General features: G+C 38.1%; 1 protein-coding gene across 7 annotated transcripts in view; it reads left to right on the top strand.

The window, feature by feature from the left end:
• Positions 1–23,306, top strand: part of PPP1R12A (protein phosphatase 1 regulatory subunit 12A) — a 115,917-nt gene that overhangs the window by 29,759 nt on the left and 62,852 nt on the right. For all 7 annotated transcript variants that reach the window (XM_068999604.1, XM_068999595.1, XM_068999592.1 and 4 more), the window contains exon 2: positions 14,200–14,330. In XM_068999604.1, coding sequence (XP_068855705.1) covers positions 14,200–14,330 — 131 coding nt within the window. The remainder of the gene's footprint in view (positions 1–14,199; positions 14,331–23,306) is intronic.

The following is a 23,306-nucleotide window of genomic DNA, read 5'->3' as shown; positions in this document are numbered from 1 at the left end:
CAAGTTTCTTTAGTGCATTTTCTCCTTGGAACTAATTTCTGAGCTCCCAAAATTTGGCATGCAGGACTGAGAAGATGGGGGTGAACTGCTGCAGCATGTGTATGAATGTATGAATTCCTTGTTCTCTGGCAAAAGTGCAGAGGACACCATGATTTTGCCACACCGATTTTGGCATGTATGCTGTGGGTTACCGTTGCTTGTCTAGGTACAGTATTTTTCTCTAGCTTGGTTGCTTGGATGAAAATGCTCTTAAGAAGGTTAGCAAGAAGTAGAAAATTCAGAGTTTACTAGATTACAGGTTTGCCTTTGCACACAGAGATAGCTTGATTTGTGAGGATCACAGGCTCTGTAGAGGATGGGGAAAATACAGCTGTATCCTTGCCCTGGCTGTAAGCTCTTCCCTAGAGCATGTAGAGACTTAGGGCATAGCAGGCATGACCTCTTGAGGCAGTGCAAGTTGTGCCACACAGAATAGGTGTGACCAGAGCTGTGACTTGGAGAGTCTTAAAGTTTTGCTGTGTGAAATGCTGCAGATCTGCTCTTATGTGTTTGGTGGCAGTGGTGAAGGTGGTACAGCATGAATCAGAGCATACAGACAGATCTGCCAAAATGAGGCTTGGGATGGTGTTGGTACTGAAGCATACACAGCAGTTTGAAGAAAAAGAAGCTGTTTTTGTAATTTACTGATGAAAAGTATAGCATTTTTAGTATACCAGTGCTTCTAATATAGTGATGAAAAGTCAGCATACATCATTCTTTACCTCTGTATCAGGGTAAATATGGAGTCTGGTTTGCTTTTCTCTTTAATGCCATGAGAACAACAGCAACACTCGTTGCAGATGCAGTCTAGAGAACTGCTTCTCAAAAATACTCAGCTTGTGCTGGGTTTTCATGCATTGTGTGCCAAAACAGCAGAGTTAGTCTGATACTTGATGTGGTGAGGGTATACTATGACCAAAAAAAAGAGAAATCTCTTTTAACTCAGGTTTGGGGAGACTTCAAGGTGGCCTTTCCTGAGGAAGCCTGTTCAGGTTCTGCACTGAAGGTGTCTTTGCTAGTGAGCTTTCATGAACATTTCTGAACAGTTGTTCTGAGTGGGGTAGGTTCTCGTTGGATCCATGTTGCTTCAAAACCGTTTGCTAGTGCCCCAGATCCTAGGAGTGAGTGTCGGCTGCATTCAGTGTTGGTTAGGTCTGGCTCCATGGTGCAGAAAAGCACCATGGAGCTAAGCAAAGCTTTTGGGACAGTGTAACTGTGTTGACATGGTATTGCCTTCTTGCTGATAAGCCTAATGAACCTCAGTTCTCTTAGTATCTTTCACATGAATTTTTTTTAATTTGTTTCTTTGTTAATTTTTTTATTTATTTTATCCAGTATGGCTGACAAGCTAACACTTTTCAAGCATTTCTGTTGCTGCTTTGCAGTGCTGGTACAGTGTTATCAGTCCTTTGCTGTTTTCCAGGTATTTCACAATCTGTTTAGAAAACAAACACTGGCAAACTTGAAGCTGCATTAGTTCTTGAATAATGGCTAGGGAGCTGCCTGAGCACAGTTGTGATTTGTATTACCAAGATCTACTGAGTTAAAATAGTGATCCATGGAGTTTTAATGTTCTTCCTTATTACTAGTAAACTAGAAGGTATATAAGCCTCATTATGCACGACAAAACTTTCTGCATCTTTCAAAACACAAAATAAAAGTATTTGTTGACCAGTTTTCTATACATATATATAGAGCATATCTAAAAAATGCTTTAGTATTCCTGCCCCTGACAGCCATGTTTTTTCATTGATGTGTGTAACTTTTCTTTCCAAATTTTTACTCTGCTACTTTAATTTCTACTATTTACACACATTTTTACTTCAGATTTTATCTTGATTTTCTCAGTTTTATTTGTTAAAAAATGTATTTGATTGCTGCCATTCTTTTGCTTTATTTCTTTACTACTGTAACTTCCTAATAAAATTGTTTTTTAGGATAATGGCTTCTGGTCCATATGATACCCCATTCAGAGGATTAGCAAAAAGACTTGAAAATTGTCTCTTTTAAATTGCCTTTTATTGTGTATATATAGTGATACATACTGTTGTGGATGGGTCTAAATAAACTTAGGTTATTTTACTTGTTGGCTGTTGTCTTTCTGACCATTTTTCAATGTAATTTGGATGCAAGTGGTTTCTTAGGAACTTGTGATTACTTGCAGTTTCTTTGTTAATCTGTCATAATGAGTTTCTAATGGGACAACTGTACCAAAGAATTTCCTGTTTAGATAGACCAGAGGGAATCCGATGTCAAAGATGGTACTTCTGTTGTGCTGTTTTTGGAGAGAGAGGGCTCCAAAGTGGATGTTGTTAATTTTGTGGCTCAAGAGAAATCCTAGACATCTGTCCCTGTTATGAAGTACTCAATAGCTGTTTTCTTGTGCTAGTGAAAAATTAGGATACAGTCAAAAGATAGTTGTTGGAGTTGGGACTGGGGTCACTGCTGGGGCAAAGGAAGCACCCACATGGGAGCACAGGTTTCATCTTCTCTCCAACCAGTGAGGGTTTGCTCAGCAAGTTCACAATGTGGCGAGCCTATTGAAGAGAGTGTTAAATTACACTGTGGCAAAAACGCCTTTTTTAGAAGTTGCAAACTATGTCTGTGCAGATGAACAGCTGCATAGCTGGCCTTTGAGAGAGAGGGAGTTTGGTCTTGAATACTTCTTTTTATTCTTTATAATACTTTACAGAGGCTTGTGGTGTGTTTGATTATTATCTTTTTATTTGTTTGAACAAACAATTTTGTTAACTTCTGAAGTGTGCAGTAGATTTATTTACATTTAATGTAAATTATTTTAGAAGATTATTTAGCAAAGGAACACCATGAATGCACTCTTCCTTAACTTCCAAGGTTTCCTTAAGTGACTTGGCTGACTTGAATTTTGGCTTTAGGTATATCCTGATGTCATCTTACACTTGCAGAGAATTGGAGTCTCAGTGACCTTTGTCTGTTGCAAGTACCTTACTTTTTGGAGACCACAGGACATTTCTTTGTGCAGATTAAATGAAAAAAAAGGCTTTGGATGGTTGTTCCAGATGATGCCCTGTGTGTACCTACAATGTGGAATATGAAAATGTATATGGAAATTACCTGGCACTGAATTTTTTAGCGTTGTCTATACCTTACGCGCTCCCCTGAGTAATTCCTTCAAACTTACAACAAAACGGAAAGCAAACCAGGTCCCAGTTTCTTCTGGTTTTGTTCTGAATACATTTCTGAAAGCAGAAATGAATTGAGCTATTTTAAAATGGAGTTATGGATATATGTGTGTTCCACAGCTAGTCTTTTCTAAACAGGAAAATTGGAAAGCTGCTTCTTGTTTTTTTTGTTGAAAAATGAAGTTAAAATGCATAAACATCACTGTTATGTGCAAAGCACGCTGTGCTACAAGGATTATTCTGGACATTTCTCAACACTTCTGTGTTGCCCTGCCTCAGAGCTAGGCCTGTCCTGAGGAGCATTGAGGTGTTACTGCTGGTACATCTGGCAAAAGTGTTGTCTGACACCTGCAGGGTTGCAGGGACTGGAAGCTGCAGGTTTCTCACCTTATTACCATCTGGATAGACAAAATCTATATTAAAAATACAGTTTTGAGGAAAAGCAGCTGTTTGATATTTACTGTAACCCCTTTGGCTGATTTGCTTTTGGATAATTTCACTTAAACACTATTTAATTTGGGTTAGAAAAACCTTGGTTTTCTGCTAAAATTTTAGTGTGACTCTCAGAATACCTTACTTTCATCCTGAACCTGCTGATTTGCAACCTATGTCAGCTTCAAGACTTAGTAGCATTTTTAAGAGCTGGAAATTATTTCCAATTTATGTAGTCAATTCAGTGAATTATAAGTTTGATCACAAATTGAAAAATTTACTGGGATTTACATTAGAGAAGAATAGCTTTTCTTTTCCCAGTCTAGAAACAGAAAGTAGCCAGGGGCAAGATATTCTTTCCTTAAAAATGGAAAATTGAGAAACAATTAGTTTCCTTGTTAATATGTAGTCCTACCTTTGGCTTTGTGCACAGAATGCACTTTTGGTAAACAAATGTATTTATCACATTTAAGATTATCTGATTAATGTTTAGGCAATTTGAAATGCCAATGTTACTTCTCATTTTATTCTTGGTTCCATCCATGTATGAGGTTTTTCATTCAATTGTATTCACTTCTTACATATAAAATGCATATAAATCTAACTGCTGTATTATTGATACTTCACATGTACTTTTTTATTCTACATTAAATTGAGTTATACAAATTAGTCATTTATTTGCATAGCTTCCCCTGCTTAGGGAGTAAAAGAGCCCTGACTGATACCAGCCTTATCAGCTTATTGTATCTACTTTTACTAGTAATATATTGTATAATGCTAAGGATAAAACTATACATGGCAAGTGCTAATTGAATGTTACTGTCTTTTGGTACCTGTAACCTTGGTTTCTTTTATTAAAGGTGCTTTGTATTGTCAGCAGTAATGTGTAGTAGGAAAGTGAGCACACAGAAAGTCTGTCTTAATTACCCTGGGATGCTCTATCAACATGTAAATTTTTTCTGCTTGATGGGGTGAAGGGTTATCATTGTTTCTCTTAAATTGAATTATATTACTTTTATTCTACTCGGCTCTGCCACTTCACTTAGCTAAAATTAGAAAGCAGTGAAAACTTCCCCTAGATCCTGCTAATGCAGAAGATTAAACATCAGCTGCTGACTAGAATACTAACATAGCCTATGAGTTCACAGAGGAGGGCTGATAGATACTGTCAAGTTTGCTTTCTTCCAAGGTAATGCAGTCTTCCACTCTGAAGAACTCAGAACTGTGTTGAGGTGATAGTCAGAAGCAGAGGGAAAAAAAAACAAACTTGGCACATATGGTTTAAATTTAATACAAAGAACATAGAAGTGAACAAATGTATTTGTTTATGTAAACAGGTTCCCCTACAAAGTAACCGTGATGCCTTTTTGTTTTGCTAGATTATTTTGGTTAAGAAAGTGCATTAGGGGATACCAGGAGGTTAAGTATTTTAAATTGAAAAGCTGCTTTGGCTCAAGAAGTTGATTAGTCACCCATATGCTAAAAGCACATTATGTTTACTCATGAAAAAAATTCCTATTTGAAATGCAATTTCCTACTGTTAAATTTGACTGGGACAAAAATACATTTCCTATATGTGTCTTGGGGTGACTTCATGATGTGTGTCCCATATCACTGCCTATGCCCAGAAATTAATTTCTGTGTCTTTCTATGCCTCTAAACTGAGCCTGAGAGGGGGAAGGAAAAACTGAGCAAATATGGAAACTGGAACAATATGACATTGCTTTCTCCTTCTCAAGTCTAATATCTACACATTGTGTGACCATGAAAACTAATCGCTATCTGCCAAAGTTATAGCAGTAAGTGCTTAATGAAAGCATAACAGCATAATGGCACTATATTTTTACAGTATGACAATTTTGTTTACTCCTGAACCTTGTTTCTTTTCCATATCTGCCAGGAGGTAGATGTGGAGGGTTGTGTGTCTCTGTCCCACTGAGCATGGTGCATCAGCCACAGGACCTGTTCAGCCTTGAGAAGAGATGACTGAGAGGGGACCTTGTCAGTATGTATGAGTATCTGAAGAGATAGTGTTGGAGGATGTTTCCAGGCTCTTCTCACTGGTGCCAAGCAATAGGACGAGAGGCAATGGGCAGAAACTGATCCACAGAAATTTCCACCTGAATATGAAAAAGAGCTTCTTTACTGTGTCCTGGAGCAGATTGTCCAGAGAGGCTGTGGAGTCTCCCTCACTGGAGATACTGAAGAACTGTCTGGACACAATCCTGTGCCATGTGCTCTAGGGTGACCCTGCTTGAGCAGGGAGATTGGACCAGATGACCCACTGTGGTCTGTTCCCACCTGACCCATTCTGTGATTCTCTGATCTGTTGAAATTGCCTCAGAAAGCAAGCTGCAAAGGCACAGGCCAGAACAAAGAGAAAGCCGTTTGTGAAACAAGTGAGCCTGAAATTCAGTTCAGGACATGACTCCCAAATTCAGTGATTTTTGATAGGTTTCAACAACATGTAGCTAAAATGAGAATCTATTATATATAATTTATACATACCTACCTGCCTAAGCCTTGGTGAAAGACAGCTTGTGAATTTACACATTGTACCAGCTATAATACCATGGTGCCAGTCAGATCTTCCTTTCTCAATTTTGCCCAGTAAACTCATATTCTTTCACCTGGTATGTGGTTAAAAAGCTGCCTAAGAAACCTGAAAGTAAATTTAAAGCAGTTCCACAGAAAGTACTAGTGTTCTTTTCAAACTGAAAGAAATCAGAAGGAACAGCAGAAGTTGTTTCTCAGACACTTAATAGCACAAGTGTAAAAAAAAAAGCCTAATTTGTGTGAACTTTAGACAGAGATTGCTTCATAGAATCCAGTCTCTTCACCAGCTTTTTCAGTATATTGAGCCAGGGGAAAAAAAGGCCATTCAGGCAATTAGATCTGCACCAGCATCAGTAACTTAGTCTTTCAATGCTATTTGGTTTGAGCTTTTCCAGAATATTTTTTTTCTGTGACATCTCATTTTCCAAGGATTCTTTGGGGAGTTTAGGCAGATGTTTTTAGCAGGTTGTCTTGAGATTTTTCTTTGAGTTGAAGTAGATGAATACCATTAAAGTTTAATACTACACATTTAGTACAGTGGTTTTAATTAAGAGAGAACTTCTGGTGTGGGAATTTCAAGTGTTCCTGAAAATAGATTTGCACAGAGCTAAAAATGGAAACAAATATTTATTTGAAAGCACATTTGCATGTAATACTACCTAGCTTGGAACAGCTGGGGTTATTTCAGCAAGAACAAGAAAGCAGGCATTACACTGGGTTGTTTTGTCTCTACGTCTGTCAGAATGAGTCTTGATCCATTACTGGGATTGCTAACACTAAGGGTAGCATCTCTGGTTAGAGTAAATAATGTATTGCAGCCAACTCTTGTCTTCCCCTTATTTATCTTGGCAGGGGTTAGAGGGCAAAAATAATTCTATCTCTACTTGAAATGCTATGAAACCACTCAAATATATATATATCCTGTTACAGTCCTGATTAAGAACTATGATTAAGCATTCATTAGGATTTAAATAGTGGGAAATCCCTATGAGATCAGTTCTATAACATGTAGATTATATCAATCTGAATAGCAATAGATTTTAGTATTTTTCATGAATTGTGCCCATAATTAAACTTGCAGATTTAACTGTAGGTTACAAACCAGCAAAGCTTAAGGGCATGTAATTAATGTAGTCATTCATTGTAGCAAAGAAAACAAGACATAATTGTAGGATGGAAATTACATTATGCTCTTACTGCATATTTGAGCTAAACACTACTGATTTTGTGTAGCTCCTGGTTTTATCTTGGAGCTGGAAGAAAATCTTAAGTGAACTTCTCTTGAGATATACTCACATATATCTCGGAAAAGTTAGACAAGTTTTTTACATGAAGTGGAAATAATACCTTGAGAAGTTTGAGTTCTGGAATGATTTGTCTATTTTGTCAATGTTTGACAGTTCTGCAGGATTTGAATTAAGATGGATATGGGTGCTCAGTTTCAATAGCCTCTGCATGCCTTCCCCATGAGACTTGAATGGACATGAAATGTTGCATCATCCTCAAGTAGTGTTTTCTCTTTAGGAGAAAGTGTCTTTCTCACCTGCTTTTGCAGGTGTCTTTTAAAATCATTCTAATTTTCTGCACTTAAAAGTGAAATGTTTCCAAGAAATTTCTCTGGAGAAGAGTTTTCTGAAACTTGCAGAAACCATGAGGTATTCTTGAAATACTTAGGTAGTTTGAGTTATTTGATATGGTAATTATAATTAATTTTTTTTTATGGTCCAATTCTCCAGGATTTTAAATAATAGGCCATTCTTACCAAAAAGTAACACACAAGTGTATCATATGCATAATATTTACAGGCAAGTTAAACAAAATGACACTAGTTTAGCAAAAGGCTAGTATTACTAGTTTAGCAAGGATATTTGCATTGTAAACTATACCATTTTTACTAGGAAGCATGCTTTAATAAAGTAAAACATTCAATCCTAAATCTAGATTTTGTCAGTAGGCAAGGTATCCAGTATTACCCCAGCTCACTGAAAAATAGAAGCTGTGACTTGTGGGTTGGCTAAATGAACACTTAATTTCATAATTGAGCAACACTTGTCATCTGCAATATTCAATTAACGCCTGAAGTTCTTTTACAACACCAAAACTCTCCTGATTCTTAACGTAAACGTGAACAGCAACAGCAGCCTCTCCACCCTATATGTACTGTATTAAACAGAATACTTGGCAAATGTAAAATACCTGCTTTTATAGTGATTACTTGAATAGTAAATAAGTGTAGTAATCACTAATATTTCATAAGCTAATTTGTTGGTCATTCTTCTTATACTTTGTCCTGAAAGTGTTCCAAAATATTCAATGAGTCTTAGGACATAGTCATTACTAATACTAGAACCTTAAGATGTTATACTTTGTATAAAAACATTGAATTATTGGGCTAGTAACAAATTTAGGTGCAAAAAAATTACTCCTCCTTTTTTCTAGTGACTGTAACTCCCAGATTACTTTGGCTCTGTAGCTTGAAAGTTAGGTAAGGCTTATGTTTTCATTTCTTACACCTTACTTCCACTTCACTTGTTGGTGCTGCATTGTTAATTAATGTGCAGCATAAATATTGAAAGTGGAAAGTGTTGCTCAAACTTGGTTTGGTTCTATTGACCAAATTTCATTTTAGACCTTCTCAGTTAGTGGTTTATTGACAGAAAAAAAAATTGCAATATGAAAACTTAATCTTTTTTTTCCCAGAATCAGTGAAGATAGAACAGAACATATGACTAGTGAACTGTAGTGTCCTCTCTCCTGACAAAACCTGTCCTCATGAAGGCAAAAATCATTGCAGAGTGAGACCAGCGTTCAAACTGTGGGGATTATCTTGTGGTGCTGTGCTCACTGGGAGGTCAGCACGAGGACTTGGGTAGAAGCAGTAATTGTCGTGTTCGCACTGTGAACTGCTCTCTGGCACCATTATTTCAGAGGACTCATGGTTAACCACCTTTTCATGACAACTGATGAATGTAATTCTCTTCAGCCTATGTTCCTGTCTCCGTTTCAGTTGAAATTGCTCTGCAAGGGAGGGAGGGAGGACAGTGAAGTAGACAGAGGGAGTAATGTGATTTCCATAGGAAAGCTGTACAAGGCTAGGTTGGATGGGGCTCTCATCAACCTGATGTTCCTGCCCATGGCAGGGGTTTGGATCTAGATGAGTCACTTCCAACTCAAAATATTTTACGATTCTACAAAATACTTACAAACAAGAAACTAGGCTTTAATGTGTTGTAAATTTAAAAGTACAAGTGGTAGAAGTGGTTGCTAATTTAAAAATGTGTTTTTCAAAAAGTGTCAGTTTGAAACAAGAATCTTTAACACAGGGTTTGTAATGGATGAAAATTCAGAGTGAAAGGAAGTTTTGTTTCTCTGATGGTGGAATTAGGACATGAAAATTAATTTCAGAACAATGCTGCTTCTTGGAATATAAAAACCATTTTAATATAATCAAAGAAAATAATTATTTTTTAATCAGATGAGGTATATTTCTTTTTCTTATTTTATTTCATTTTAAATTCTAATTGCCTTTCTGATCCAGTTTAGATTCAGTTTAGCACAATGTGTCAGCATAGCTGTAAGGGAGTGTGGTATGTGATGGCAGAGGGAACAAGCAACCCAAGGTGAAGAGAACAGGAACCACTTTTAACCAGCTCTGCTGCTTTAATATGATTCTCAGGTACCTTAACAAAGATGTTCCTATTCTGCTAAGTCCTGTTGGACCCACTGGAATTACTTCACTCAAATCAAGAGAAGGGATAAACTATTCTCCAGACCCACTGTGAGGTCTTCTGTTTCCGGTATTCATATGGCAATTCAGAATGGTTGTTTGACTTGTTTTATCCCTTTAATATATTTTTCTGTGTTCGTATTTTTGATTCTTTTCTGTACCAAGAGTAAATAAGGAAAAAATAAAACGTGATGGCAGAGGTGAAATACATGTTTGTTTTGCTAATAGATGCGAAATAATTTATGGAATAGATCAGAATACTAATCAAATCAGTAAAAGGGTAGGTTTTAATCTCTCTGTGGAAAATGGAGATAAATTTTACCAAACTTATTAAAAAAATGTAATGTCTAAACCTCATTAGATGGCATTACCTCATTTGATGTTGACATTAATGAAAATCAGTAAAAAGTGTAGCCCCATGTAAAGTTCATGGTGTATAGTTCTGCTTCGTGTGTGTGGGACAGTAGTCTAACAGATTGATTGCTTCTTTCCCTACAAGATTTCTGATTTTTTCAAAATAATTACAGGCTTGTTTTTCCTGTCTTCTGCGGAAGAGTGCTGTCTGCTGAATTCTTTGGGTGGTTACTCACTGAGGAACCAAGAACTTCTGGTGTTTCTTTCAAAACTGTCTATTTTTAAGGCTACTGACTAAGTTATGTCTCCCCATCGCCTATGTTCTTAACACCTGATAGTATCAAGAGCCAGCTGTATCACCTGCCACTTGCGCTGGGATACAAAGTCAGGGTGAATACAGTTAAAAGTCTAGTATGATCAGCAGGTATCTGGTTATCCCCTTTTGAATATTTATGGTAAGGGTTAAAATGTTGTTTCTAGCACAAGCTATACCTCCCTAGGACTGGTCTGTGTGACCAGGCACTGTTGATCTTTGCTAGTCTTTGCAGTGCAAGTTTCAGGTTGTTATGCAAATGGAAAGTGGTTTTCTTTTCTGGACCTCAGTGTACTTCCTTTTTCTTATCAGAAAAGGTAACCAGACTTTGTATTCTCAACTTTGCTTTGTCTTTATGACTGATTAGCCTAGTTTCTAAATTGGTTCTCAAAGGAAACAAGGTTTATATGATTGTCCTCGCAGCTGTCGTTCTGTTTGAGGCCCATTGGCTAACTTAGATCAAATTTGACAGGGTAATGAGCTCTTCATGTCAAAATGCTGCCTTTCTACCAGTTGGTGAGGCTGGGGTCGAGAGAGAGAAACCAGTGCATGGGATGATGGGTGTACTGTGTGTGAGCTCCCATGTTCTGCTTGCCCCAGGAGCTGCCTGGTGTGTGTGCTCTACAGACGTGTTTTGCAAGCACTTGGAAAGAGCTTTAGGATGACCTGTGGTTTCACTAAGTGGTAACTGGTGCTCTCGGTGGGAACTATGGGCCATGAAGGGAGAGACTGGGGATAGGGGGAGATGCAAAGAACTGAGATCAGTCTTGGAAGGGCTGTAAGAGATGCGGAAAGGGAAGACCTACAGTTGTCTGTGTCCTCTGTTCAGATTCTGGGACAGAATTAATCTTGAGAATTTATCTTTCTGAGTTATTGCAGCATCAGTGGCACTCTTGTTATTTACATCTTGCATGTACATTGCTTTTTCCTTTGTAATAACTTTCAGGCTGAGGTCTAGAAGGGCAGTCTGTTTAGAGGCTATTGCTTTAAGTTTATCATGCTGCTCTGACAAGCTTTCCTTTTGTGGTTGAGATGTCAGTCTTTAACAACAGAGGCACTTCTGACACTTGATAAATATTGCTTTTAGGAGTGAGCAGTGCAGTAGAAATGGAAAAACATTTAGATAACATTTCTTTTATAACATTTATTTCTTGGCTTTCTGTCTTAAGGTGCCTGCTGATAGTCAGAAGTGCCTTTCCTGTGGAAAGTGCTGAGAGTGATAGGGTCTATGCAACACCTGCCTGTGGTTCTGTTAAGAAGAAAAAGGGGACATAGGGACAAAGGATACAGTAGATTTGTGTTTGTCAGCAATAGAATCAATTGCAATTGGTTTTATTAAACTTAAGATAGGTATTACCTTTTTGGAGACCACAGTGAGTTTTTAATAAAATATTTTTTGTTGTTATGAATGTACAATCTCTGATAATACCTGGTAAGTGTATTTGAGCTCTCCTGATTCTTGCCATGTATGGCACAATAAACTGCCCAAATTTGGTCAAATATTTTTAGCCACTTAGTCATATGTCTTTTAATGTGCTGTATATGTAAGCTTTTCATTCACTTAGCAACAGCATTTTTATGAGTATGTCTTGCCAGGTTTTCTCATGTATACTTGAAAAATAGGCAAGGATTGTTCTGTGTTGGGTTGTGTCACAACCAGATGGGTGGGCTTTTTTTTTTTAATAGTGCTAATCAATTTTAAGATACCCTTTTTTTCACAGATGACAAATTTTAGGGGATTTTAATATAAACAAGCATGCAGCATATTAAAATTTAATATTAAAATACCTATATTTTTAAAATGCTTCTGATACAAATTTATTTTTCCTTATAATTAGCTGGTGAATATTATTATAGATATAGAACATCAGTGGTTGAAAAAATCTAATATCCAGAAAAACTGGATATATTGCTATATATAGTTGATGTTTCATTTAAGTGTAAACATCTGAGTTTCTTGTTTTCCTCCTACACTGATTAACCATGCCTTGCCTTTGATTCTTTTTTATTAAGTAACAAAATGTCCCACAAAAAGAGGTGATTCTCTTCTTTCAGAGTTTGCTATAAGTGTATAAGCATTGTACACTGATGATACGTGGAAGAAATTGAAGACAAATATGCTTGAGGAACTTGTAGTCTTTATTGTTGGAGTATGTTAAGAAATTATTTTTTTAAAAGACCTGCTGATTTTAGGGATAGATATGAGTAAAATGTTTTCAAGGTGGTTTTCAAGAATACCTGAAAAGGTAGGAGGGTTTTCATTCAAGAATGTGGTTTTGTTTTTAACCAAAAAACAAATAATGCAAGCAGTGTATCACAGTCTAGTTGCAGTCTAGCTGTACCTAACTAAAGCAAATGGAGTTAAAGAAGGATAGTCTGTGGCTGGTTTTGTTTGGCTGGTTACACTGGGCAGCAGCATTCTCCTCATGGTGTAGCTGTTGCCTCATCATTGCAGAATGGAGGAACGCTTCAGGATTCATCTTGGAATGTGCAATTGCTTAAATAGGGATATCCAAGTTGTTTTCTTCCACAGTAAAACATGTAGTTTTGGGGCTTTTCCAGAAGTATTTTGAAAAGTAAAATTTATACCTTAATCACATTTAATTAGAGGCATATTTCTCTAGTAGGATTTAGGAGCCCAAGAATAGAGGTTCACATTTCAGCCTTGTGGCTATGTAGTATTGTTGATTTATTAAGCTAAAAAATTAATACCAGTCTTGTGGGGTCTAGCTGCTTGGAGTTCTTGCTGCCCTGAAATGCAGAGGGACTTTTCTCTCAGTTGCTCTGCCCTTTTAAGGGCAGCAGGATGGAAGTTGGCAAGAAAACTTGCTGAGCACCCTGTGAGAAAAATACTCGAACACAGAGAAGAAAGGCAAAATAGGAGTCAGTCAAGATGGAGGTCTGGAGAATGGCAGTAGTTCTGCATCTGAGCAACACTCTTTGCTTGGTAATTACGAGATGTGGGCAGATGATAATATTTTTGCAATTGCCAAAGTGATACTCAAGTAAGTTTAGAAACAGGAGTGAATAATAGACTGTTAAAAGATTTATGGTGGTATAGAATATGCTGCAGTGGAAAACAGTAGGGGGATGTTGAAATACTATGTACCATCCCCTTCATACTCTGTAGTCTCCTCTACATTACAGGTAAAATCACATTATGGTATCATTTTCAAAGTGCTTTCCTAGCTCTTAGTCACAATTCTACTTCACGGTATAGCTGTTTATTCAATTTTAATATCCACTCAAGTGGCTGAGCTGGGCCTGGGACAAAGTGAGGACCTGAGGAACCACTTCTTACTGGAGAATAAGGTTGCAGTGGGGATTGTAAAGGGTTTCTCAGAAAACCAGAATGCATTTACCTGAGAAAATATTTTTTTTTTGCTTTTTTAAACTGTCTGAACTCATTTCTTTAAAATGTTTTATAAATCTGGAGCACCTGTTGTTTATCTCTCAAATTCTTCCTGTCTTGCTGTCAGACCCCAACAAAGAAACCCTACTTCCTCATTAGAGCTGAAAATACTTACCTTTTCTCCTGAAGATGTTGCTTAAAGATGCAAAGGATTGTAGAACAGCTTTAATATGAACTTACTTCTTAACTCTTTCTTTCTTTGTAGGCTTGTATAGATGATAACGTAGATATGGTGAAATTTCTGGTGGAAAATGGAGCAAATATTAATCAACCAGATAATGAAGGCTGGATACCTCTACATGCAGCTGCTTCCTGTGGATATCTTGATATAGCAGAGTAAGACTTTTTCCTCTATTTTTAAAATCTATGTATTTTGCTAATACATTGCTAGAGAGACAATAGAAGCAGATGGTATTCATAAATTATGTTTTTAGTTGCCTGTGGGATGTGTAGTGAGGAAGAATGCTTTTATGTTGTGTGTGGGTTGTTAAGTGTGCTGCGTCCGTAACATTGTGTGTTGCATTTTCTCTTTCTAGTTTCTTTACATTGCATATTAGGTAGATACAAACATAAATAAAACATAAGACTGCTTATGACTGTCAGATTATTTCTTTATATTATTTTCTTCTGTAGAAAGGTTGTTATGGGGGAAAGCACAGGGACAAAGTTCCAAATTACATTTATTAGTAGTCTGAAACATTATCCTGGGATAAGTCTATGTGTAGGAGATAAGTTTTATAGTTGCATTTGCAGTCTTGAAACATTTGTTCTTCAGCTATGGTATAGAACAGTTGAATAGTTCTTTTGGCTGTGGAGCAAAACCCTACAGTAGAAGCTAGATGCTTGTTTCGGTATTAGTTAAATCTTACTCACTACTGAATTCCAGGAGTGGTTTTGTTATTCTTGAATAATAGTGGCCACTATTGAGGCCCCTGTTGAGGGCCACTGAAGATGCACTAAAATCAATTTTTTTGAGAGGTTGTCTGTTTGAGCCTGAAATGAAAGTTCTTTTGAGAAAATGTGTGGCATATGTTTTCAGCACACTGTTGTTGCAGTTAAGCAGGTAATAAAGTCTTTTTTAAAACTCTTTGGGTAAAAACAAACTTCATTACTTTTACCAGACTCATTGTGACACCTGATTCAGTGTAAGCTTTGGATAAAATATAAGGTAGTATTTTATCATGTAATTATGTACTAATTGCAGTGGTGAAGAATTAAAATTGTGTCTTATTCTGTGAGTTTGAGGGTTTTAGTTGCCACAGTCTAAAAGGAAATGAAAAATTCTGGACACTGTAGTATACCATTTTCCCTGGAATTTTTTTTTTTTTTTGGGTTGTTCACAGAGTGAAGTGATTTGTATATCCTTGGTATAACTGGGCCACTGTATGACGACTAACTTTGTAATCTGCCTTTCTATGCTATGCAGATGTTTGATGCTATAATCCCCCTTGCCATGAGTATTGGAAGTGTTTACTTCTTGGCTATATTATGATGAAAATTTCTCTACAAACTGAGATAATATAAGCCTTTCTTCAGTTTAGTGGAGGTAAAACACCTGCCTATATTCCACAATAGGAAAAAGTTCGCTTATTGATTTGACATTGTAGATAACATAGGCACTTGTTCAGGAAAGAGAGAGCAATGTCCCTTGTCCACAGAAGTTTTTCACTATTGACTTGGATATCCAAGATGTATCTGGTTTTTATTCTCTCAGATTGGAGTAGAACACTCTGCTTATTTTCTATAGATAGCCTTTAGAGAAATGAGGTTATTGGAGTATAGTCCTTTGGGATGTGAGACATCTAAGATGTTGGAAGAGCAGTGTTTCTAAGGTGCATGGAGTTTTGAAGATAAGCTGTTAAAGCAAATTTCCATATACAGCTGAGAAGAGTAACCTGACATAAGTGGAATAATATTTATATCTGGTGAGGCCTACAGAGTTTAGGTCTTCTTCAGACTGCTTCTCCAGGATCTCAGCGTCAAATAATTTACAAAAATGAATTCTACAAACCACAATTTGCAGCTGAAGCAAAACTGGGGGAAGGTGAAAGGATGATACAATAAGCTACCAGAGATTAGAAATTTTATTTTAATTTAGTCCATTGTGTGTGCTGGATCCAGCATCTGCTTTAGTGAGGATGCATTCCTGGGAAGCATGAGAATGTGTGTTTGTGTGTGTCTGTGACTGAATCTGATATATTTTACTTTTAGCATTTCTTTTTGTGCGAGAGAGAAGACAGTCAGGGAATGAGTTCTGGTGTTTCCTAAGTTTGTTAATAAAGGGTTGGGGAGAGTCTGACCTGTGCTTCCCTTTCTCATCCTCCTGTGGAACTGCCTGCTGCTTCTCAAGCTGGAGACTTGGCAGACTTATTTCTGCTTCTTCTGCTGCCATCTTAAGTCTTCATAGGGCTTCCTTCAGATGTAAGTAGTTGGAATTTACTTACTGAAATAGCACAACTCTTCTAAATCATACAAATATGCAAAATTAGTTAATATATAGAATTTGTTTACAATTTGTAATTTTACAATTCATGTTTTTAAATTAATAAGAAATACTATGTGATATCATACTTTGATTATTTCAGGCTTGCATGTCTCAAAATCTAAAAGTATATATAAGAAAGCAACTGAGCTAGGAGATTCTAATTCTAATCTTAGAATTGCAGAGTATTTGAGTTGGCAGGGACCTTTCATAGGTCATCTAGTCCAACCCCTCTGCATTGAGCAGGGAATCTACAACTAGATCACGTTATTCAGAGTCCTATTCAACTTGGCCTTGAACAGTTCCAGGAATGGGGCATCTACAACTTCTCTGGGCAACCTGTTCTGGTGTTTCACTGTAAAATCATTTGTGTTGGAAAACACTTCCAAGATCACAGAGTCCAACCTTTGACCACCATGACAACTAAACCATAGCACTAAGTGCCGTGTCCAGTTGTTTCTTGAACGCTTCTGGTGATGGTGACTCCACAGCCTCTCTGGGCAGCCTGTTCCAATGCTTAACTACCCCTTTCAATGAGGAAATTCTTCCTGATGTCCAACCTGAACCTCCCAGGCTCAGCTTGAGGCCACTTCCTTTTGTCCTGTTGCTGGTTGCCCAGGAGAAGAGGCTGACCCCCAGCTGGCTACAGCCTCCTTTCAGGTAGTTGGAGAGAGGTCTCTCCTGAGCCTCCTTTTCTCCAGGCTGAACAACCCCAGCTCCCTCAGCCACTCCTCGTAGGACTTGTGTTCCAGACCCTTCCCCAGCCTGGTTGCCCTTCTCTGGGCATTCTTCAACACCTCAATGTCCTTCTTGCAGTGAGGGGCCCAGAACCAGACACAGGATTCGAGGTGTGGCCTCACCAGTGACCAGTAGAGGGGAACAATCATTGCCCTGGTCCTGCTGGCCACACTATTGCTGATACTGGCCAGGATACCGCTGGCCTTCTTGGCCACCTGGGCACTCGCTGGCTCGTGTTCAGCCACTGCTGACCAGCACCCTCAGCTACTTTATCCCTTGAGCACTTTACAGCCACTGTTCCCCAAGCTTGAAGTGCTGCATGGGGTTGTTGTCACCCAAGTGCAGGACCCAGAATTTGACCTTGCTGTGCTTTATCCAGTTGGCTTTGGCCCATTGATCCAGCCTCTGTAGATCCCCCTGCAGAGCCTTCCTGCCCTCCAGCAGATCAGCAGTCCTGCCTTTGTGTTACCTGCAAACTGACTGAGGGTGTTGTTGATCCCTGTCCAGATCATTCATAAAGATAATAAACAGGAATGGCCCCAATGCAGAGCCCTGGAGAACACCAGCCATCAGCTGGATGTAACTTCAATCATCACCGCTCTCTGGCTGTGTCCATCTGGGCGGTTTTTTACCCAGCAAACAGTGTACCCTGTCCAGGCTGTGAGCAGCCAGTTTCTCCAGGAGAATGCTGAGAGAGACAGTGTCAAAAGCTTTTCTCAAGTCCAGGTAGACAACATCCCCAGCTTTTCTCATCCAGTTGATGGGTCATCTGGTCATAGAAGGGAGATCAGGTTGGTCAAGCAGGACCTGCCTTTGCTAAACCCATGCTGGGTGGGCCTGATCCCTTGGTTGCCCTGTACGTGGCACTCACAGAATTTCTTCTTAATATCTAACCAAAACCTACCTTCTTTCAGTGTGAAACCATTCCCCCTTTTCCTGTTGCTACATGCCCTTGTTAAAAGTTCCTCTACAGCTCTCTTGTAGGCCCCTTTAGGTACAAGACAGCTGCTATAAGGTATGTATGTGTGCTGTAATGTACACATTACTCTTAAGTGTAGTCCCTGCTGCTACTCTGATGTTGCTGAGTGAGTGCACCCATGTGCTGGAGATCTGTAAGAAGTACAGAATATGTAGGTGGTAGGGAGCTTCTCTGAAAAAAACCTCTGGATATCTCAGGGAGCCACCAGGTCAGCCATGTTTTGGCATTGATCCCATGCTAATTGCTAATGGGCTGAGTGAATTTGTAGCATGGCCCCTGACTTGTTGGGGTTTTATTTTGCTCTGTAACAGTACTGTCTGGTGAGGGGGCTTGTCATTGCAAGTGTATTCCCTGTCCCTCTTATCCTCCACTGTGTTCACCAGTCCTGTGACAGTGTCTCCCAGTAGTATCTCCTGTGCCCATTCAGTTTTCTGCTCCTTCAGAATAGCCATCTTCTCTTGAATATACTTCCTCTTCTAAAAAAATGCATCTTCCACTTTAGGGAATGTTAGCCTTATATAAGGCCACTCCAAGTGAAATACAGTAAGACAACATAGTTGAATGTGTAGCAAAGTGTCAGCTGCTTGCAAAAGGGGAGTTGTGCTGTAAAAGTAAAATCTCTGGCATGGAGGGCAACTGCTCCTGTTGTTTCTGACATCTGTAAATGCTGGGAATGTTTCAGCTTACTGGAAATTCTTTGAATACTTTAATTTTAGAATTGCCTACTTAGATTGCAGCTCATCTAGTTTATGATTATGTAAATTACCTTACAAGTAATTGTAATATGAACGTTTTAAATTAAAATTCTTCAACGTTGCCATAACGTGTGGATTTTGTATAGTATGTTCTCTTTTCTGTTCGTCTCCATTTTTTTCATACACAGAAAGCTTTACCCAAACAAGCCTTTTTTTTTTTTTGCTAATGTGTTAGTATGAATTAAGAAGTCAGCATGAAATGCTTTGTAAAACTGTAGTTTTGTGAAGAGAAACTTTAATGCAGGAGGACTTGAACAGAAATTTTGTGTGCATTCTTTTAGATGATATTTTATGGGTAGGACCCTTAAATTTACCTTTGTAAGACTGTTTTCTTGTGTATAATGAATCATTTTTTTATCTGATAGGTCTCTTCTACGATTGAAAAATTTGTATATTATTTCAGTATCAGGGAATAAACAAATAAGTTTTTTTAATGCAGAAAAAAGTAATGGGAGAGGGGGAAATAGTGCAAAGTGGCATTTAAGAAACAATTTTAAAATGCTTGCTTTTTTATTTCTTGCTACTTTGTTTTGCACCAGATTAAAATAAATCTGAAGTAGTAGAAATTTCTCTTTTGTTTAATAATTAAAGTCTGTGTTCAAAATTATTTTCCTGTGGGCTTTGTAGGATGCCTAGCTATGAGTGTGTAGTTGATGTATTTTGAACCTTGTTTGCGACTGTTCAGAGGCTACTATGCAGTTATACTACTTAAATAGGAATGCTTTTTCATTTTACCTAGAATGGAAGATGCATCTTCCAAGTGTAAGAAAAGTATTTTTCAAAACTAACATAGAAGTCAGTGACAGTTACAGTTTTGTTGCAAAAAAATCCCAAAAACCGAAGCAGGAGAGAGATGTCTGCTGAGGGAAGAATAACATTTTCATACTTTCATGTAGTAGGTATTACAACAGTTTGACAAATGTTGGTGTAGATACTAAAATTCCTCATGGGTTCAAGGGATGAGAAATCCATGGACGGTGGATACATTAAAAAAATAAATTGCAGAATACATACATGCAAGTGGGATCTGATTGAGAAAATCCATTAAGGTAGTTGGAAAGGTATTATATGAAAAGTAGCATGTATTTGCTCTGGTTTTATTCTCCCTGAAGTCTTATGTCTGGAGATGGGCTAGATGTTAACTGGAAACTTGGACTAACTCTGTATGGTAGCTTTTATGTTTAAGAGGCATGTTTGGTACACATAGTTTGATACCCATACAAATGCTAAGACTCAACACAGTTTCAAAATACACTTTATTTAAAAGGTTTTAAAGGCTGGAGCATATGATTCAGAAACAGAAAAAAGTCTCAAGTTCAGAGTCTCCTCAGTTTATTTCGGAAGGGAATAATAGTTTGACCTAGTCTGCTGCTGTAAAACACAGCTAACCCACTTTCCTTTCTGCCCAAAGTTTCCTATGTTGTATATCCCCTCCCTCCCCTAATATTTAAAGCAGGCTTTAAAAGGCTTGTGTGTAACCACAGGCTTGCTGCTGACGCCCATCTTTCTTCCAGACTCCAGACACCTGAAAGTGAACCCAGCCAAACTCGTTTGCTGAAGCCGTAGCAAACCATTGTCCCAGGATCTCCCTATTTTAGTAACAGTCCATTAAGACTAAATGAGTGATCCTTGTCTGATAGACTCTGAGACAATCCTGCAAACCTGTAGTTGGATACCTAGATGTTCAGTGATAGGTGGTTTTCTTACAGCTCTCATTGCCTTGGGGGGACTGCTGCGGGTGCTGCCTGGTAGTGATTCCTGCCTGTGGTACAGGACCAGTACTCATCTGGCAACAGCTAGTCAAGAGAATTCAGTGGAGTTAGACAACATGATTAAAGTGATCTAACTTGAGACTATTGCAGAAACAGGCAGATACTCACTTCTGCCCTTGGTTTGCTCTCCTCCGCCTTCCCTCTTGCATTATCTAATGATCACACAGCAATGTAGGAACTGTACGTCTAAGAATAGCCTTCGAGGGGTTTGAAGGGTTTATTCTCTTTTGGGTCGCTCAGCTGACCTGGCTTGCCAGCAGCACTTGGCATAGATATGCAGGTAAAAAAAAAGTCTAAGCTGCTTTTCAGACATATCTGGTGCTTCTGATCAGAAGCCTGGCTGAGTAGGGTCTGTTCAGTGGTGGAATCCCATGCTTCATCTCCCACCTCATAAGCCTGAACCATTTGGTACTGTTCAGTGTTCTTTCATGATGTCTGAGGGTGTTGGTGCCAGAAAGTATGTTTCAAAGCAGTTGTTTTTAATCTATTTTCTCTCAAAGGTTTAGTAACTTGATCATCTGAAGCTGTTTCTTACTTATCGGAGGGTTCTTAATCAAAACTCTTTTGCTGTAACCCATTTTAATCCTAAAGAGCAAAACATTACTTGGGCAAAGCGCACTAATGAAAATGTCAGGGATGGCTCCTATCTCCTTCAGCTTGGTTCCCAGTCATGGTTTTAATTAAGTGAGTATGTTGTGATATTATTAGTGATACATTCAGAAATGGATCTTTGGAGAATAATCAGAAATTTGGATTTTTGAATGACAAGGTAAAAGCTTGTGGTCTGAGGTAAACCACATGCAAACTGATTATGCAAACTGGTATGGGCTTTGGGTCTTACAGAGATGCTACAAGGTGAAGGGATGTTTTTGTCAGGATCCAAAATATTTATTTAAATACTAGGAAATGTTATCTGGAGGTGTATAATTAAAAGGAAAAGCAATCAAAGATGAAAATTGATACAACCCACTGAGAAAATGAGGACTTCAGAAGGATAAAACAAGCCATGAGACAAAAACAGGGAAAGAAGATGTATTCCCAGCCAAAGAAAAACAGCTCTTCTAGAAGAATGACTGACTCTTACAAGTTGATACTGGTAAAGATGCAGTGTTTGTTTTGAGAGCTGTGAAAAGGTCACTGCAGGCTTTAGAAGATTGTTTCAGTTAATTTCCATTTGCAGCCTTCTTTCTGGAAGAATAGATTGGGAAAAAAAAATGTGTCCCCTAGTGTCCTCTCCCCCTCCCCCCCCCGTCAAAAGTGTGATGCTCTTGTGCAACATAACAGTTCCTCCTTCTTCAAACTTGTGTTCGTTATCTGCAGTGATAAAGCTAAATTCTATTAGATAAAAGAATGGACAGACTGGGAAATCAGTGAGGTAGTATCAGTTGGCATTTTCTTTTATGAAGATGAACTGTGGTAGTGTCCTGTTTCCAGCATGTTTTTGCTGCATATATGTATGTCCTAAGAATAATGAAATGCTAATGAAGTTATTAAGGTTGATGGTAAAGTTCCCTTTTTAAAATCATGTCATTATGTGGTAATCTTTTCTACTGTGTAGCTGTGATCTGATGTGTGGATAAAACCCAGCTGACAGAAATACACAGAAAAATACAGATGATGGGTTAGAGGAAACTGTAGGACTTAACCAATTTTCATACCTGTTCAGCTGAGGGAGTCAAGGAGAGCAGGTCACTTTAGAACGCACAAAGTGTGTGCTCTATAGCTGCCTTCTTTGAGATTGGATTACTGTGTGGATCTCTACTTGTGACCCTAAATATTTTTAGTTAGTGTATTAGTAGTTAGTAAGTGTTCCTGTTCTTCTAAGAGTAAATGTAATAGAAACTAAGTTCAGAGATACCTTCCTCAGGAACGCAATTTAATGGAAAATATCTTTTTTCATTTAATATGATTTAGCAGTTCATTCAATCTAATTAAAAGTCAAAGGGCTGATGCTGATTGTAATGCTCAGAGCACTCTTAATTTTTGGCGGAAAAAGAAATTGAAAGCAGAGCTGGTATCTGAAAAACCCATCCTGCTTTGAGAAGTGAAATAGGAGAGATCTTACTTGTTTCTCACAAAACATTGATTTTATTTGTATCCTGAGAACAATTTAGAGTAGATGCCTTACATCTGAATTCTGAAGTTAAATGTGATACAGATGGAGGAGAACACATACAAAAGAATGATAGATAGGGAAACCTGTGAGCTTGGATAGACTCAAATGAAACAACACTCAGGTCCTTCCTGACTGGTAGCTTGTAGCTGCCCATTGCCACCAGTAAGTTCCTATTTTCTAGGTAGGCCTAGAACGTGGGAGAGCAGCTCTAGATTGATACATGAGCAACCAAGTTCTGAATTGCAGAAATGCTTGGTGAGCATGGCGTACTGTCACATGCGAGGGCCTTATCAACCAGTTCAAAATTGCTGTATAAAAGATTCTTCACAGACTGTGGAATACATGGAATTGTTAGTGCTGTTGACCACTGAATATAATATTTATTCGGTTATCTGATATAAAAATAATTTAATTTGCAGTGAAGTTGGTTTTGAGGATTGTTTTCTAGGAGAAAACAAGGTTGTGGTATA

Source organism: Aphelocoma coerulescens, chromosome 1A, assembly GCF_041296385.1.
Source record: "Aphelocoma coerulescens isolate FSJ_1873_10779 chromosome 1A, UR_Acoe_1.0, whole genome shotgun sequence".
Lineage (NCBI taxonomy): Eukaryota > Metazoa > Chordata > Aves > Passeriformes > Corvidae > Aphelocoma > Aphelocoma coerulescens.
The sequence above is the reverse complement of the archived record's forward strand: the minus strand, read 5'-3'. Positions and strand labels throughout refer to the sequence as shown.